This window comes from Belonocnema kinseyi, chromosome 4, assembly GCF_010883055.1.
Source record: "Belonocnema kinseyi isolate 2016_QV_RU_SX_M_011 chromosome 4, B_treatae_v1, whole genome shotgun sequence".
Taxonomy (NCBI): domain Eukaryota; kingdom Metazoa; phylum Arthropoda; class Insecta; order Hymenoptera; family Cynipidae; genus Belonocnema; species Belonocnema kinseyi.
In genome coordinates, this window is record NC_046660.1 from 89563531 (window position 1) to 89583593 (window position 20063).

General features: G+C 30.2%; 1 protein-coding gene across 1 annotated transcript in view; it reads right to left on the reverse strand.

The window, feature by feature from the left end:
* LOC117170664 overlaps nucleotides 1-20063 on the reverse strand; it is a 245866-nt gene that overhangs the window by 15128 nt on the left and 210675 nt on the right. The window contains exons 6-14 of the mRNA XM_033357592.1: nucleotides 15806-19686; nucleotides 12423-12572; nucleotides 9313-9481; nucleotides 7451-8240; nucleotides 4879-5193; nucleotides 2976-3174; nucleotides 2717-2883; nucleotides 2421-2546; nucleotides 2197-2343 (exon numbers count right to left, since the gene is read on the reverse strand). Coding sequence (XP_033213483.1) covers nucleotides 2197-2343; nucleotides 2421-2546; nucleotides 2717-2883; nucleotides 2976-3174; nucleotides 4879-5193; nucleotides 7451-8240; nucleotides 9313-9481; nucleotides 12423-12572; nucleotides 15806-19686 — 5944 coding nt within the window. The remainder of the gene's footprint in view (nucleotides 1-2196; nucleotides 2344-2420; nucleotides 2547-2716; nucleotides 2884-2975; nucleotides 3175-4878; nucleotides 5194-7450; nucleotides 8241-9312; nucleotides 9482-12422; nucleotides 12573-15805; nucleotides 19687-20063) is intronic.

The following is a 20063-nucleotide window of genomic DNA, read 5'->3' on the forward strand; positions in this document are numbered from 1 at the left end:
AGAGGTCCGGGGTTCGATCTCTGAGCCGGTACCTCTAGAAATTTTTCAATGTACCTTTACCGAGGTTCTGGTGGTTCGGAACCCACCTTAAGCTGTAGGTCCGCCCATCGTGTACTTGACTGCAACCCAGTCCGTCAACGATGGGGTAAAAATCAGCCTTTGTCCAATATGTCTGGGCAGACTGCTCTCATCAGATCACTTGATTGCATTATAAAAATGCGTCCGTGACTGATGATATATACCGGGACAGTCCCCTGCAAATTTATCAAATAAAAAAAAAATCCAACGCTAACCAAAAATTCCTGCGACATGTTGGGCTGTATAAGCCTGTGACAACATTTCAACTCAGAATTTTTTTATTATTATTATTATTATTATTATTATTATTATTACACATTAAGCCATTTCTCTTTCGGGGTAGGCGTTACTCACTCGGTGGCGGAGGGAGTAATGTGAGGAAGGAATACAGAATTTTTATACTGATCCAGAATTCGCGTGTTATTTATTAATTAAAACATTTCTTCCCCAACACTGCTCCGACCCATATTGCTGAGCAATCTCTCTAGCAATCACCCCAAGTGAAGATCGTCACAAAGTCGTCATGTGAGGTTCTCCACTTGGGTCGATTAATATCCAAGGTCTTTTGTTTCAGGCGTCATTCACTCTACTGATACTCTTTTTATTAACTATTTGCAGCCATACTTTCTGTCCTGGTATACTTCTATAGCTTCTTTTACGTCCATGCATTTTTTCATGCAGGCTCTCGTATTTCGGTGGCTTCTTATGTCTTTTCTAACTAGGGCCTCATTCACACATTCTAACCATTCCTTCAGCGGTCTGCCTCTGGGCACGCTGTCATTTACTTTGTCTTGGTACACTTGTTTCGTTAGTCGTTCATTTGGCGTTCTCTCAAATTTAAAAAATATATTATTCCTTATATAATATTATTAGTTCTTATTATTTGATTCATTTATTATTATTTTAATATTTGCCCAAAAACTGAATAGTTTAATTTTTATTTGAAACAAAATAATTACATTTTCTAATGAAGTGATGAATTTTCAACTAAAATGATGAATCTTCAACTGGAATAGTTCTATTTTAAAACAAAAAAAACTAAATTGAAAAATCATTTGTATTTAAATTTATATAGCATTAAAAAAATTGCATGGTGATTCTAGATCTTCGAGGTAGAGTAGATACCCAGAAATAATTGAAAGGCATAAAAAACTTTTTTTTAAATCATGTAATAATCTTATTATAATTATCCTGCCTGCGTGAGTTACTGAACCCAGACATCAACCACGTATCTTTACTACATTTCCTTAAAGATGAAAAGCGAAAATTATTCACAAATCGATTTTCCTTTTTCCGCGCGCATAATAGTTTTCATCGTTCTCATTTGTGAGCGGAAGTTCAACAAATTCTAACGAATTTTAGCCTCTCTTTCATCTCAGGATATTACGTTTCTATTAAAAGCGAAGGGTGGCATTCTGCAGTATTTCAAGGACACCTCGCAATTCTGAGAGAGAAACATTGTCGGTCGATCTACTAAAAAGTTATTTAGAATTCTTGCTGAAATCCAATTTCAAGTTTACACTTGGCTTCTTTCATTCTTGCAAAGGTTTAAACTTGAAGTTGAAGTTTCATATAATCTGTAACTAGGATTCTGCATAAGTAATACTTATGCCATATTTGAGAATTTTAATTATACAAATTCAGCGCTAAAAATTTTATAATGCAAAAACCAACTAGAACTTTATATGAAGATTATTTTTAAATTACACCGAAGGATCTTTCAATTTTTCTGAAAAAGAAGAAGGTTGACTTCAAATATGTACGTATATGTTTTAAATTACACACTTCTCTTTCACATTAGAAGTTTTCCACATTAGAGAATCCAATAAAGCTCCTTCCTTTAAACTAATAGGTTTCTCCTTTCACATAGATGATGTTTGAAAAAAGAACAAAATACTTTTCGAGAAAATAATCGTAATGAGATATTTCCCCACTTTGCTATTTTCTGAAATTCAAACTTCGCTTGAAATTTTCTTTAAAAAAAATTCTGACAATTGTTTATTATCTATTGTAAGAGTTCATTAAAGTTTCTATCTTATATAGCAAAAATAAACCCCACTCTAAAAGTTGCATCTATAAAATTTAAAATAATCGTACATAAAAAATGTAAGAACTTACGTGATTTTTATGTGGGCTGTGAAGAAGGACACACTGAGTCATAAAAAATGCTACCATCGCATTCCCACCTAAAGCTGTTACATGTGCTCGGACGATTGACAGAACTTCATTTACAAAGCTGTGAGTAAAACCACTAATGCCACCATTCTGAAAAACATCATCCAAAAAATGATTTAAAAATCTACACAATTTTATTGTCGAGGGGGTAGAAAGTTTCTACTTACTTCACGAATGGACGTGCTTTCTCTAATAAAAAAGAAATTGAGATTCCCAAGGTACCTCTCAATCCTTCCACCAGGTAAATACGAAAGTGGTGTAAGATCTACTCCATAGCGTTCCTTTAAAGGCACCTGCAAGAAAACACGATTGTAATATCTAGTTTAAATTTGAATCTCCATAAGATTAAATTGGCATAAATAATAATTATTTCGTTTTTTTTTCTCTATGCAAGTTCTAGATTTTATAAAAAAAAACTATATTGCATTGAAGGAATAAAGGAAAGTTAAAAAAGCAGTCTCACGTGTTTGTCCCTATGCATTGTTTGCGATTTTATTCGGAGGGGAGATCGAGACCTTGGCTTTTGTGAGTACAAAAGATTATTTGATACACTTGTTGTGGTTTCAGTCGTGTTTGATGCTACCGACTCAGCGATATCCTCGTCGAGAGTGAAAATCATGTCACAGTCATCTAAAGAGAAAAATTACAATTTTCACTTTAAATGAGTTCTCAAATATGGAAAGTTTTGGAATTTGAAGGCGATCTATGTTGTTTTTATGTACCTGATTTTTTAAGTTGATCTTTGCTCGAAGAGTATGACATGAGTTTCCTTCGATGCTTTGAATACTTTGAAGGCTCTCCTAATCCAAGAGCCATGCCCACAACAGACAGCTGAATTTCGTCTTGTTCGGGAAGAGCAACTCTAAATCTGAGGTCACAAAGAGCGCAAGGAACCATCCGCCGCAATTTAAAATAGACGGTCTACAAAAAAAAATATAATTGAATATTTTTAATAACTGAATTACAGAAAATTATCTCGTATTAGAAATAACTGTAAGCGCGCAAAACGTGTGTTTACCATTATTATTATTATTATTATTTTTTTTAAACAGTAAATAATTCTTCGTAATTTATAACTGAAAGCGTTTGAAATTTGAAAAAATGTATTGAAGTATTTTGAATTGAAAATGTTCTATAAACAAATAATTTTAGATTAGGAAAATTTTTGAAAAAAGAGAATATTTCGAATTTAATGAAAAGGACTGAACTTGGACCAATTTATTTCGAACTGAAGAATATTGAAAGTGAATATTTTCAGATTAATTATGTCGATAATGTGAGGATTTAAAATCTTGATAAGTGAATTTTTTCAGATTAAAATGTTGAAAATTGACTCATACAAATTCGAAGAAATTTCAAATGTTTTTTATCATTAACATTCAAAATTGATATGTTTTGAATTTCAATCATTTTTAATTTGAAGCTATTAAAATTTGACAATTTGCAATTCAAAACTAAATATAATGTTTGAAAGGCAAAGCTTTTATATTCTAGTATACTAAATCATTAGACAAGTTTTTCGAGGAACAAAAAATAAATTCATATCATTTTCACCACTCAAAATGAAAAAATTTCAATTATAAACCTTTAAAATTGAATTATTTTGATAAAATCGTTCAATATAATACAAGTTAAATAATTTTAAGTACATTAAAATCGTTAAAAATTAAAAATTGCTAATAAATTATAAATTTCACAATTGAATTATTTCTATTTAAATTGAAAAATTAAAAACTTATAAAATGGAATCATGCCAAATTTAGCGTTTAACATGAAAATTCAGAATACTAAAATTGTAACCATTCAAAATTAAAGAATTTATTTAATTACTGACGCATCAATTTTAGGTAGTTTCATTTTTATCTATTCGGATTTTGAAGAACATAATTTTTAACTTTTTAATTTCCAATCGTAGCATTTTTTTAAACTTCACTCAGAATTATTATTCATTCTTAAAATTTTTTAATTTTAAATAATTCACTTTTGAAAATCTTCAAATAAAAATCGGACAATTTTAAGATATTACATTGAAAATAAAAAATTAAAATTAAAACTGTAAAACTATAAAGTCTTTTAATTTTTATATTTTATGATTTCCAAAAATCTTAATAACCAGACAAATTTGTACGTTTAAAATTAAAATCAAACAATGTCGAATACTTGAATTTTAAATTATTAAAGGTTATAACTGACTAAAATGGAAATCAAACAATTCAGAGTATTAAAGTTTCAATTTATTGAATTAAAAACTCACTATCAAAGCTTTTATTATGAAAATGTTCAACTTTGACTTAAAAGGAAGTGTCTACACGTACTGAAAAAGTCTGGATATCCGTACCAAAATTTCCGTAAGAATAGCCCCTTTTCTACCTTTATTTGAACAGTCAAAATCTGGCTATTTGTACCGAAATTTCTAAACTTGTAACCACGGCCAAATTGAAAATCATCGACAAAACATTTGCATATAAGAAGGTAAACAATTTCATGTTGCTTTAAGTAGGAATTTATAAAGAAATATAGTCAGAATCTAATAATTATGATCTTCGATATGGACAGAATGAATAAATAGTTGATTATTATTACATAATGTATAATTTATAGGAGCAAAATCGACTAATATTTTACCTGGAGTAACCTCGCAAAATATTTCGAAGGCATCGAACTAAATTGACCGGAGGGGATCTTTGCCCTCGAAACTTGAGTAAACATTTGCAGATTTCTGACAATTTCCAGATCTTCCAAACCAGGAATCGTCTGCGTGTTTACTACATGGAAGTCATCTGGTGGAGTGTCATCCATTAACAAAGCTACTCTCTCCATGTCCTCGAGGTCATCGACTTCAAGAACACATGCATCCTTCGCTCCCATACTCAAATCCATTTCCGGAAGATCGTCATCTGATTCATCAGTGTCTGATCTGGATCTTCCGTTGTCAAGATCCTGTACAAAAGCGATAAACAAAATCATACTAAATGCACGACTTAAGAATAAAAATTGTCCAACAGTACCTGAACCTTCTTGCACATTTCAAGAAACATAGGGAAAATAAGAAGAAAAAGGAAATAAAAGGCTGTGCTTTCCAATTAAATAAGTTGAGATCCTTTTAAACTCGGATAATTTACAATTCCAGGGTGGCCGAAAAAATTAGTTATCAAATTCCCTGACTTTTCCTTGATAAATTTGTCATTTTCCCAGTCCAAACAAAAATAATAAACTTCAACCAAAAGCAGTTGAATTTTCAACAAAATAGTTAAATTTTCAACTAAAATTATGAATCTTCGAGTACTAGGAATGGTGAGGTGAATGTCAAAGTAATCGTGAAACTTGGTTATAATTGGAACATATTGTTAAAGAAATATGTTAAAAGTAACATTTAATAATAAAACCAAACTTATTGTTAGCATTTTATAATAGAAAATAGAAATTACATTAATTCAAAATAAACAAAAATCCAGAAATTTGGCATCATGATTACTAGGACGTTTACCTTAATAATAGTGTAATATTAATTCTGTTAAAAATATAACTAAACAAATATGATTGATAAACAAAGTGGCTTTCAACTAAAAGTCAGAGGCCTCCAAAGGTAGATCCTGTATCTACTAGCGATCCCAGGCCAATACGTCGGATCTACTCAGTTTTGACCCAGAACTTTCAAAACCCTTTACCTTATTTTTTGCCGCCGGGAACCCTTAAACTCGAGACCCTTATTTCTATTCGACACTTCACGCTAAAATTTAGAATTCTGAAATGAAATAATGAAAGTTTAGTTTTCGTTACGTAAGTAAGCAGGAAAGTAGCAAGAAATTCACGTGCCCTTGAGTTTCTATCACCTAATATTAAACAAATAATCAATTTTAAAATCCATAATAACAAATTTTTCAATAATAAAAATTTAAAACATTGTTAAATGGACTTAAATAATTGATTATATTATTATATCTAACAGATACAAAAAATAAATAAATTACCATTTTTACGATCTGTTAATTCCAATGTAAAGAATTTTTCTCCTTCATTGGTGATAGCGTTTTTCAAAACTTTTCTATTAAAAATTAAAAATTACTTTTTTGAAAAAGTTTTTTCGAATTATTTAATAATTATTTTAAATGAATCTTTGGTTCGATTCCCAGTGGAGCGAAAGAGAAAGATTTTTTTTGTTCAAGAATTAGTTTTTATTTTGAATTTTAAAGCTTTATAATTTTTAAAATTTACATTTTGAGAGGTAAAAATGACGAAAAAATTAATTTTTTATCGTAGAAAAAAAATGTCTGGAATCAATTTAAATTTTGTAAATTGTAAAGCAAATTTTTTATTCTACAATTTGAGCAGCTTTGACCTTAAAACACTCAATATACTTCAAAGTAGTATCAAATTGAAAATTATTTTTATTTAAAAGCGCTAATGCCATTTTAAATTCTTGAACTTTAAGTAATCAATTTTTAAAGTTTGTAATTTTTTCTATTTTCGAACACTTATTCTGAAATAATTTTATTTACAGTTTCTCGATTTGGAAAAAAACTCTTAAATTTTGAAGGCTTTGAATTTATTTTTGACCGCTTATTTTTATTATTATTATTAGTATTTTTTAAAATTATTTAGTATTATTAATGTCGAAAACATCTATTTTTGAACAATTATCGGCAATTGTTGGTTCAAACACTTTAAATAAAATATTTTGTATTTCAAGTTCTGTCATCGTATACCAGAAAAAAGGGTTCTCCGAGCCCTTCCAACTGGGATTTTTTCAAAGGGGTCATAAATTTCCTCTCAGTTTCCCGACGAAAAAAAATAAGTACATCTTGAAAAAAGCCGAGCGATCCTGGTTCACGCTGCACCAGTGGATTGTGGAGACCCCTGAACTAAGTAGTTCGATTTTCAATTAATAATATAAATGTGAATATTTCAATAAAATAGGCGAATCCTCAAGCAAAGGAGAGCAATTTTTAACCAATAAAGATTTCTGACGAATTTTTCATTTTCTCTGACACTAAATATGCAAAGGCCAAAATCTTAATCTTGCAACATTTTTCACCTAGAATATTTTATAAACAGAGTAAAATTATTTCAAATACAGATTTAAAAAATTTGAATTTATTATCCTTGTTTTTCCCCGACCAATAAAATCCCCCAATTTTCACCGATTCCCATGTGTTCCCTGACCTACAAGTAAAAAAAATGTTAGATATAAACTTACGGTATTTTTAAGTTTGTAAAACTCCCTATTTTTCTTGACAGTTTCTACAAGGTTCTTCTGAATCTCGTTGAGCTGTTCTTCATTATGCCAAGAATTTCCAGACGCTATTTGAGGCATAGAAGGTGGTGGAAGAGCAGTTAAATAAATAGCAGTACCAACAGCCATTCCAATAATCAACTTTTCTCCAATCGAGACTTGCACTTTCAACCCAAATATTGCATTCATTCCCTTGACTTTGAGTTTATTCACCAACAAACTGTGCAATTCGTATTCGAGAAATGGGAGGCAATCTGAGATCTCTTTTGCGTTCAGTTCTCCTCGTAAGTCTTTTTTACATTTACAGACGATTGCCTGTATGAAGCATCCTCTTCCAGTTATTGGAACGTTATCCGGAAGTTCTATCGTAGTGAACAAAACGTCTGCGACTTTTGCTCGACGACAAATAGCGCATTTTGTGACATTGACTTTAAATGGCACACTAGATTCGCTGTAGGGTAAATGGCAGAGACTGCAGCTACTGATAGGAAGACTGTAGGGAATTTCATGATCATTACTTTCAGATGTGCGCTTAACTTTTCCACCTATTTGATTCATCACGGGCACTTCGTTTTCATTCTTATCGTTTTTGGTATTTATTTTTTGCTGTGTTTTATCACGATCGGAGTCAATCGAGGCAGCAGCCATACTTAGCTGGGCACGATTGAGAATGGCAGTGTCTTGATCTTGACCTGTATTTTGAAGATTTATCACTGCAGCTGTTCCGGATGCACTCAGAACGCAAACGTCGTCACTGGAAATTAAGCAATATTAGTAAATTTAGTAATTTTTGGGATAATCAAGAGTTACGAAAAACAGGTTGTACAATAGGGATTTCCGATTCAATTCCCATACAATTCCCGCAGGCTTTTTGAAAAATCCCGTGCACATACATGAATGTTCTAAATATTGTTCAAATTTAACTAAAAAAAATATCATTTAAATTAGAAATAAAAAACGCAGTATTTTATTTTCATTTTTCCAAATTCTTACTTTTTTCTAGTGTTTTTTCAACGATATAAAGTTTCTAGGTATTTAAAATAATAATTTGTAAAGCTATAGCTCTAAAAGAAAATATTTTAAAATCTGTAAAAATGACTAGTAAAACAAGTTTCTTTCCGTTTTGAATTCACTGCACTTGTACAATTTTTTTTAACATTATAAAATTTTCCTGCATTGTAGCGAATTTTCATCAGAAAAAATCCTCAAATGTAAAAAAAAACCTCTATAATTTCTAAGATACGATGAAGCGTCTTCTATGGTGCAGTATATAAAAATAAATATTTGGAAAGAGTGTTTATAACTACCAACAAAATTATTAATTAGAAAAATTATAAAAATAATCATTTTCTCAGGCGCATTTTGAAACGCGCAAAACAACATATTTATTTAGCTGCAAGTTGTTAATAAGCTTTTCTTTTCGTAACGGAACAACTTAATATAAACTTCGTAATTTTTCAATACGTTCTTTTCTTGTAAGTTTAAATTTCCGTTGCCATAACTTCCCTTTCTAATTATCAAGCTTAATTTCTCCTAATCTTCTCTAAATAGTTTGAACATTCCAAACCTAATTTGTACTTTTTGGTAGAAAAATTATTAAAATGTGACGATCTAAAAAAAAGTTTCAATCTTTTTTCATTTATGGAACATAAAAAATTCCTGCTTTAAAAAAAAGCAAATCCCGTATCTTTATTACGAATAAAATTCCCGTACAATTCCCGCTTTTTAAGATTTTTAGAATACGCTGGACACCCTGCAAAATAAAGTTGGGGAGACTAAAGCAAAAATACGACTTTAATTAAGATTATAAATGATAACTCTAGTACCTGATACTAGTTTCTTCTCTGTACCCGATAACAACATTGCAAGCCAATGCCCTCGCATGAGATCGAACCTCCATTCTGATTTCGGTCCACCAAGAATCACGTCCTTCTGGTTCTTCTGGATTTGATATCCTTTCGAGCAATTTGACAGATCTTGCACTCACCAATCCACCTTTGCAAAAAAAAAAAAAATAAGATTCATTATTATTTTTAGTATTCTTTAAGTCGAACTCACTGAAATGTCTTTTATTTTTATTTTTCATCAATAATCTTACTGAATTTATAGTAAGTATCATTCTTTCAATCAAGAGCAAATATCAAAAGCAGATAAGAAATTTCAGTGAAAAATGTGAATTTATTAAATAGAATTTTTTTAACATTTAGAAAAGTTTGATATTTGAGGGTGTTTACTAAAACTTTCCAACGAAATATGCGAACAGTTCCCGCTTTTTTTCCGCTTATAAATATAAGACCTCCTTTGCGATAGAATGCAATCTTACGATTACAATATTACAATTAATATACCATTTTTGTTTTGTTCTTTAATAATTGTAAAGAATTTTAAGGAAATAAAATGCAGTTCCCACATCAAAAATAAAATGTAGGACAATTCCTGGATTTCTTTAAATTCACGCACAGCAGACATCCTAATATTTAACATTTTAGAGAATTCATATCGAGCTGAGAATAAACGAGATTTTCAACTTGCACTTTTTGAGAAAAGAGTTATAAAATGGAAAAGGGATGAGATTTGTATTTTGTTAATAAAATAATTAAGGTATACAACACTTTGAGGGTAGCTGTCGTGTCGGTAATAAATATAGGTTTCAAAGATTTTTTTTATCTAATACATACTGAAAACCCCCATATAAAAATTATTTATTGAAAAACTTTCATTTCGGACCCAACTTTTTTTTCTTGCATCTTAATTTTTTTTGAAAATGTGATTTTTATTAAACGAACTATTATTTTATTGAAAATAAGAAATCATTTAAAAAAATGAAAAATAAATTAAATAAAGTATAATATTTGACAGTAATTTATTTATTTTCAAAAATTGATACAGCAACGGTGAACTGAACATATATATATTTCAAATTTTTCCATAAAAATATATGCGGTGGCTGTTTAAACTTTCTTTTAAATTATATATATCTCGATATATAATTAAGTCCCGATTTTCTGCACAGCTACATTTATTCAGCAAGCATTTAAATAACTGGAATTCGAATTTAGAAATAAATTAAAAACTGGAAAATCTATATTAAAAACACTCATATCTGATTAAAAATAATCCAAGTTGAGAAGGGAATTATAAAATAAATATTGCAAAGTCTTCGAATTTCTTAGGTTTGAATTTTCAGACTATTTCATTTTTAAATCATTTGAATTGAAAAAGTCATAAATTTAAAAATAAGATTGTATCATAAGAATTTCAAATTACGAGGCTTTTATTTTTAAAAAATTTAGATTTTTTACACTGTTTTAATTTCAATGCTTTCCAATAAAATAAAGCTAATGGAAAAAATCAATCATTTCGTTTCCCCTAAAAAAGGTCCAATGGATAAAAATGTCTAGGTGCAAAGGTTTTAGACTTTTTAAAAGCTTACAAATTTTAATTTTAGACCTAAAAAATGTAAGGTTTTAAAATATAGAGACCTTTCAATATTAAAGATCAACGAATCGACAACTGTAATTTTGCGATTGTGAATTCTCCTTTGTTAAAGCTCTTTTGGTTCAAATGTTCAAAATTTCTACATTATGCTCAACGCTTTTATATCAAATGTAATACATTTTTTATTAACCTCTGCCTGCGATTGGGTATTTAGATTTTGTAAAATAAAGTACAAATTGTATTTATCATGATTATTTTAATATTTGTTTCTTATTTTGCGTTAAATTTTATTTTTAACTGCGCTGAAACATGTATCATTTTAATAAAATTATAACATGACAATTCTTAATATGCATGGAAATTGAAACAGTCTTATTCTTATTGCCTTGTTTTTATAATTTTTGTCATTTTTAATCTTGTTTTTTACGATTAGAAAAAAACGACACTTTCTATCAAAACAATATTCGTAAAAAATTTGTAAATCTTTTTCAGTTGAATAAATTTTGTCTCACTTATTCTCTTAGCTTGTATCGTTGTACTCAAATACAATTTTTTATTTTCAATGTTGTCTTTCAAACATAAAACAAAAACTACTTATCCCAAAAAAAAGTAATTCCTGAAAAATTTGCTATTCTTTTTTAGCTGTGCAATTTTTGTCAATCTTTCTCTTTTCGTATCTTGCTTTGTTTACACACAAAATGCAGTTATTGATTTTTCTCATTAGTTTTTTTTTTTGCGATAAAGATTTTAATTTTCGATCTTTTGTTATCAAAATTTAAAAAGTTGTTAAGACAATATTGTAGGGCCTTGAAAAACTAACGTTTTTCTTCTCTTAACTTTTTACCATATCACGCTTTTTTTGGCTTCAAATTTTAATTTTCGTTTCGTTTTTTGGATTTTAAAAATGCTATAACTTGTGTAATTTTTATTTTATCAAAAAAATAACGGGGATAGATTATTCATACTTTGAACTACTATTCGTCCTTTCTTTTCATATCCTTATAAAGTATGCCAAAGGGAAATCCAATCGAATAATTCCTTCAGATGTTACCGTGTTTACGGGCTACGACAACAACGACATTTTATGGAATTCAGAGAACTTAATTATACGTAAAATATAAAATAAAATTTTAGAAATTTGCCGATTTTAAAATATCATATATATAATATTATTACTGTTTTTTAGGGGTGGGGGTTGGGGAGAGGATTAATAACTTTGATTGGAATTGATGAGCTTTATTTGATGCATGTAATTATGTTTTTCTTCCCCTAAAAAACTCTATTTTTTCTAATAAGTTGCCTGTAATAGGGGAGTATAAGTCCTAGCAAATGCTATTAATCAAAGTAAAATTTATTATATGCATTACAAAAAGTAGAATCTATATTTAAATGAAAGTTCAAATGAAAAGCCAGATATTGAATAAAAAATATAGGCATCCAGTTTTTCCATATTAATGCTATCTTTCATAATGCGATTTATAAATTAGTTTTTACATACCTATGTGCAATACAAATCCGGGCGGATATTGCTGCATTGTGATAAATGGATACTCTAACATGTCTAAAGCTTCTTGATTCATTGTTCGAATCGCGGTCGTTGGTTTCAAATATCCTCCCATGGATCTGTCGCTTCCTGCTAATGAGTTACCTAAAGATATAAAACAAAACTTCATTATATAAAGTTCTAAAAGCTTTTTTCAGATTAGCATCTCTGCATAGCAACATATATTATTTTTTTTAGTTAGAACCATACATATAATTTTTATTCGAATAAAGGGGAAAGGGTGATAATTACACACACACAAATGAATAAGATTCTGTTCATTATCAGAAGAGTTTAAAAGGTAGAAAATTATTTTGACGATGCAGTTTTGTATTAAATTGAGCGTGTTGCATATTTATCTATTTGCTAGCTAAGATTTAAAAAAATTGGCATTTCGCAGCAAAAGTAAAGGCGTATGTTTCTGCAACACAAAACGAGGTATATGTATACATATTAAACAAAGCTGTTTTTATACGTGAAAAATTAATGCAGTTATGGCGGCTACATGCGTAATAAAAATTAACATTGAAACACAGAGTCTGCATGAAAAACTATGATTAAAGAACATTTATTTCTCTTTCTATGCAGTAAATTCACTGACACCACATAATACAATGCTCCAGATACATAGACAACAGCTACTATTTTGCTGTTATTAAAATGTTGCAAATCGTTGTTTGTTTTATTTGAAGCAAAAGTAACCCGTGTCTGGAGAATTACTTTGAGAAGACTTAGTATGCAATAATAACAAAAATATTTCAAGGAGAAAAATACAAAGATTGTGTGTATTGATATTTTTGTTTATGATTAGCGTGCTTTTATCTGGATTTATTGTTTGAATTTAACTGTATACCACTTTTCAATGTCAATGAATAATGTGGAACAGTTGATGTGTAGGGTTGTTATAATGTACGACGAGTACAACAATTAAATGAACATAAAATAACGGTTTTTCTTCTCAGTACTCACGTTCACGAAAGAACTTATAATATCCTGGCGGGGTAACAAAGCAAATGAAACAGAAAAACAAGTTCTTTCTCATTTTTCCAAAATAAAACAACATTTTTTTATTTTACTTGCATATGGTGCACCTTTAAAATGTGAAATATGTATATTTTAAATAACTTTTTCCATCTCAAATTGCGAAATTTGACACCTGCGTTTTCTAGGAAATAGAATGGTGTTAAGACAATGAATTCTATGTGAAAAATCGTCAATCAAAGCAGGAGAATTAGCACTAATGATAATGGAGTCCGTTTGAAAGTAGAATATTAATACGAATTGAGATATTTACAATCTGAAAATTATAAGAAATTTTTATTAATAAATTCTAAGCTACAATTGAAATATAAAATTGCCTTAAAATCAATTTTAAATGTAAATCATAGTATCTGATTAAGTTGAAGAATATTTTTATAACTGGAATCATTTAGCGAACGGTACATAGTAGGTCGGAGTGAAAATGATTAAATTAATCATTCGTTTAAGGCAAGAGGCAAAATTGTGGGCTGGTATCCGAAACAAGTAAAATATAATTTTTGAAATCGGTTAATATCTTCTGTACTCTTTTTTTATTTCAAGATTTAAAAAATTTCCTATTACTTCAAAAATGATGGCTAATTTTTCACATATACAGTATTTGTTAGTGAACAATAATTAAAATATTAAAAATTGCAAACCGAAGTGTTTTGCCAAATTTATAACTTTTTGAAAATTTGCAAAACATATGTACACATTTTAGGAAAAAAATAAATATATCGAATATAAAATGTCTTCGGCTCAAACCAAATAAAATTTGTATGATTTTGCTTTTTCGGAAATTTATTTTTTCATGTTTTAGGAATTACGGTGATTTTGTTTTTTCTCCGCCGTTTCAGAACGTTTAAAACATAAACAAAAATTCGTGTTAATTAAAGTAAAATCATGATCTGTTTCTTTAAAATTTTAGGTATAAGATTTTACTTTACCAAAAAGTTATAAAATAGACACAACACACTTTTATTTCTAATTTCTTATCATTAATCCATAGCAAAAAATGTACATATGAAAAATTCACCATAATTTTTAAACTAATTGACACAAAGTTGTTTAAATTTTCAACATCTTAAGCTTTGAAAAAAAATTAGAATATATTGCATTGCTTCAAATTGTAAATTATTCGCCTTTTTGTATTTCGAATGAAAAGTCTTCAATTTTTAAATCTTGTTAAGGGCATGTGATTTATTTTTTAAATCCTCGTTTATATAAAGCCTTAGATCAAAATGGTTATTGCTCATAAATTATTAATTTAGGATGCTTTCATTTTGAATGGCTGAAACTTAAAATTATTCAAATATTCCAATTCTGAACCAGTTACATTCAACTAAAATTCTTTGCAATTCGATTGCTTTAGATTGAAAAAGTTTTAATTTAACTGCATTAAATTTTAGATTTGAAAAGTGAAAACTTATTCAAATTTAATTTAACCCTTCATTTTCAAAATTTTCAACATTTAATTTTAATTTTCCTTCTCATTAAAAATGTATAAAGTTTCTATCTCAAACATTGAAGTTTTAAAATGTTTAATTTCACTCATGTTTAGTTGTAACTTGGGTTTCAAATCCTCGCTTTTATAAAGATTTAGTTTACAAATTCTTATTTTTCATCAATTTTAAATTTACGATGATTTCATTTTTAATGATTGAAATTCAAAATTATTTAAATATTCCAGTTATGAACCAATTACAATTACTTACAATCATTTGAATTCGATTGCTTTTAATTGGATAATTTTCAATTTTAAACACATTAAATTATAGATTTGGAAAGTTCCAACTTGCTTAAATTCAATTTAACGTTTCATTTGGAAAATTTACAATTTTTAATCCGTCTTATTCAAAAATATTAATGTTTCAATCTCAAAAATTTAATTTTTAAATTGTTTAATTTCACACATTTTTATTTTAAATTTAGTTTCAAAATCCTCGTTTTTATAGCGATTAAGTTGAAAATTGTTATTTCTCATCAATTTTGAATTTACAATTGTTTAATGTGGAATGGTTGGAGCTCAAAATTATTCAAAAATTTCAATTTTGAACAAATTGCATTCACTTGAAATTATTTGTAATCGTGGAAATTCATTGTATTCATTTAAATTGGCTGTTTATCATTTGAATCCTACGCAGTGTTGCAATCGGTTTAGACCAATTCATTATGAAATGCCCCTCGAAATTTATTCTTAATTTATATAATTTAGTTCTTGGTACCTCACGACTATCATTTAATATTTTAAAAAAGAAAATGACTTATTTCATAACAATTTATAACAAATATAAAGAATATAATCAAAGAAAACCCACCTTTGGGTGTAATGCTAAGATCCGAATCACTCGACCTCCTGTGAAGTGGAATTGAAGGATTCGGTTTTGAATTCTCCAAATGTGGAGCTTTTGAAGTCAAAGAATTGGCAACATTCGTAGAATTCGTTGTTGCATGAACTGGACTCGTAGAAGCTTCTTCTTGATGTCTGGGAAAGGGAGGTGAGCAGGACACACGCAAATGGTCAGTAACAGCAGCGTTAGTGTTTTTAGTCGATACAATCAGTTCTTTTACTGGTTCTTTTAAGCTACACACGCTAGAGAAATTCTCCGATGGAGATTCTGCAATTTCCGGTATCGGAATTGAACTAATATTGTTCAGTTTTAATTCACGCAGTTCAACATCAATACTAGAATTATTAAGACCGTTGCTCTGTAGACTAGTTGCTAATTTATCAATAGCCGATTTTCGAATTTCACGTTCGAGCGGATGTGTAACACTCTTAGCTAATTGTAAATTATCTTTCATCAAAACTGGATTAGAATCTTGAGAGTTATCATGAATATGTTTACACGTATTTTCAACAGAATGGTTATGTGCTTGAAGAGAAGGACTGGCATGCTTTCTTACGGTATGATGATGGGTATGGACAGAAGGTGCCTGGACAGAATTTAAAGTGGAAGTAGAAGGAAATTTGCCATGAGGATACATTTCAGGTGACCTTGATTTCGACCTTCTTCTGTGAGATCTTGCCTTCTGACTAGAATCTGGTGAAGGAGTCAAGTTCTTTGATATTTTGTCTCTTCGCTTTCTGGTACTTCTGAAAGAATCCTTTTTATGATGATGGGATGTGTGAACCATCATCTTTGTGTCAATTAGTTTCATCAAGTCCAGCATGCAGGTTCTTCTGTACTTGTGTTGCATGACTTCCGAATTCCTTAATCCTTCCAACTGATGCTCTTTAAGGACCACGTTCTCAGCTAATTCGGTTTCTTTTTTTGTGTAGGTACTTTTTACGTTCACGTCGAGGGTGTGAACTATGGGAACTTTTAACAAGTTACTCTTTTCAGGTACGTGTTCCACAAAAATTGGAATCGGCAATAACTCTGATGAAGAAGATTTTGAAGCTGCTAGTCTTTTTTCAACCTTGGGTGTTATAGGCCTGCCTTTCTCATCTAGAGGACCTTTGTAAATTACTGTATCAGTTCTTTCCACTTTTCTGGAACTCTTATCTTCACTAATTTCCTTTTTTATATTTATTTTTTCGGGTTGGGAAAGAGATGGGTGATAAGTAAACGATTTATCTTCTTTCAGAACAACTTCTCTACTATTGTTTATATTTAAGAAGTTTCTATCTCCTGGTGAGATTTTAAGAGGTTGAGTCCTTGTACTTTCAGGCACTTCAGTTGTTTGTGGTGAAAGAGTTCCTTCGTATTGCGAAAATTGTGGTACTAGAACATTTCTTTCCTGCTGCAGTTTGCTTTCTGATTCTTCATGATTTGATTTATCCTTCAAAAAATTATCATCAATAAGTATGTTACTTTCTGCTATAGCTGGTTCCAAGTTTAACGGTTGACTGTTTTCAGAAGTTTCGAGAATAAAATTTGATAAATTCAAAGTGTCCTGTGGACCAACTAAAGGAATCTTCAACTCTTCTGCTTCATTATCATATTTAGGCTCTGATGCATTAGAAGGCATAAGTAGTTTGTTTGAGGCTAATTCCACATAATGATTTTCTCCAGAAATATTTAATTCTTGCACTCTTGTTGATTGAATAGAATCAAAATCTTGTGAAGAATCAAAAGTCTGGTCATCTGATTTCTCTACAGAAGTATTAAAGGTATTTTGTTGTATTTCATTTTCTTCTGGCTGTCTCGAATGATCGGCATCAATATTATCCAAGAAGTAATGAGGGTCTGTTTGAAGTTGAGGAGATTCGTTTGATATTAAGTCAAATTTAGAAATTGAGAATGAAAGATTAACTAGGATATTCTGATCTTTTTGAGCATTATGTCGATCTAATAAAGCCTGACTCTCTTCGATTTTATCAGGAAAGAAGAAGGTTGAGTTTGCATGATCTAAGTTCAGAATATCTTCAGAAATATCCTTAATTTCTTCGTCCCGATTAAATACTGTTAATGCATTATTTTTATTGTCTTGGAAAAAGGGTTCATTAAATATTTCAGTCCCTTCCTCTTGGCTATCAATTTTTAAAACATTTATTTCATTATCATCAAAAGCCGATACACTAGAGCTTTCAACTAATTCTGGCTGAATAATCACTGTTGATTTAGTACTTTCATTTTCGGAAAGAGGCAAACTAAATATTTCAATCCCTTCTTTTTGAGTAATAACAGTCAACTCAGTAGTCTTATCATCTTCATTCTGAAGAAAAATAGTTTTTGGTAAATTAGACGTATTTTCTAAAGAAGTTTCTAAAATATTTTCTTGAGTTTCATCTGCAATCGGACAGTCGTCATTGCCCGTTTGTCCAAAAAAGAAAAGAGCTTCGTTTAAACGACGTTTTAAATGAAGATCATCTTCAAAAATCTGTTTATCGTTTTCAATAAATTCTTCTTCTTTAATTTCTTTTGATTTAGTGTTCTCGTCCTCAGTGTTTTTAAACAATTTACTGTTCTCCAAATTCGCATCAGGCTCTGGAAACGGCATTGGTTCCTGTTCCTCCTCCAGTTTATCAACTTTTTTCTGAGGTACATGGTCGAAAATTCTAAAACTGCTTTCCAGTTTATCATGAAAGAAGTCTGAGTCTAAATCTGAAGATGTTATATCAGTTGAGGTGCTTTCATCAGTCTGCAGAGAATCTTTTCTATAAATCGGCTGATTTTTATCTTTTGAAATCCTTGACTTATTTGGAAAAAAACTTTTCTTCATGGTCTCCATCTCTTTTTGGATCCCTAGTACAGGATTTTCTAATTCTTTTAAAACTAATTCGTTCAGAGACGAGGAGTCATCAAGAATATTGTAATTCGTGCTCGATTCTGAAGGTTCGTCATCGTCAGTTGAAGTGTCGGTTTCGGAAGATGAAATCATCGGTATTGAGAAATCATTATTGTAGCTACTCTCAATTGACTTGATGTCTATCTTGTCAGAAGTTGTGAACACCTTACTACCTGGATCTTCAGGTTTCTCTGGAATTTCCTCAGAAATTTTACATTTCTTTAAAGCATCTGAGGAGTCTCCTAAAAATTTAACAGGAGAAGGCGTCGGTGTTTCTCGATCTTCTTTCACACTGTCCAAAGGAAATCCGGCATGGACAGATTTAATTAAAAGAGCAACCATTCCTTCATTACTACTTTTGGCGCGTGAGAACGATTTTCTTTTGATGTTCTGCCGTAAATCAAGAACCGACGATCTGGCGGAATCCGAACCATAAACGGACCACGTACTAGAATATGTGCTATCAACATCACTCTCTTCATCAAGTGAGTCCGACGCTTTCGTTCTGAACTGAGAGACCCTCCTGGCAAGAACATTCTGTTGTAAATATTTGAGATTTCTCAAGCCGCGTGAAAATCTATTTCTTCCCGGTTCGCATCGCAAGTCTTCTGACGCCAATAAATTTCTCATAGACGATTCATCAATCACGTCGTCGGATAATGAAAAACTGGAACCTCCTGCTTTTCGAGAATTGAAACCGAGACTGCAAGGGGAGTGTGGCAATGGACGAACTGAATCTTTGTTTTGTTCTAAATTTCTGTAGTCTGTCACTCTCATGATTGCCTTACAGTGTTTTGGAGTTGTTCTTCCGTAACCTGGAAATTTATGGCTCACGTGTGTGGTATGCATATTGGTCGGAGAGGTATTAGGAGAAAAAACGGGTGAGTGATAGAGCAAAGGAACACTATCGTCAGAATCGGGACTATCGACATTCTTTTTAGGTTTAGAACAGTACGTTACAAGCCTGTACAAACCCATGCAGGTGGGAAAGACAAAAAGAGACTAGTTAATTCTTGGATTTAATTCACATACTTCTAATTATAAAGTAAGAAAGAAAGTAATTTGTCATTTACGACATTAATAATTGAAGTAAGACCTGTGATCTCACATTAGGGAGCGTGTACATATTACATGAGGCTATTTTTTGTAATTTTTGACTCCACCTCCCTCTTGTGACAATTTCTGAAATTTCAGTGATACCCCCCTCTACCCGATATAATATTTGATCAGAGATGAGGTGATTTGATACCAGTATGAGAATAATTTCAATTTAATTCTTTAGACCTTTTTCTGCATTTGAGAAAACTGATACAATTTAAATAACTATGTTACCAATTTAAG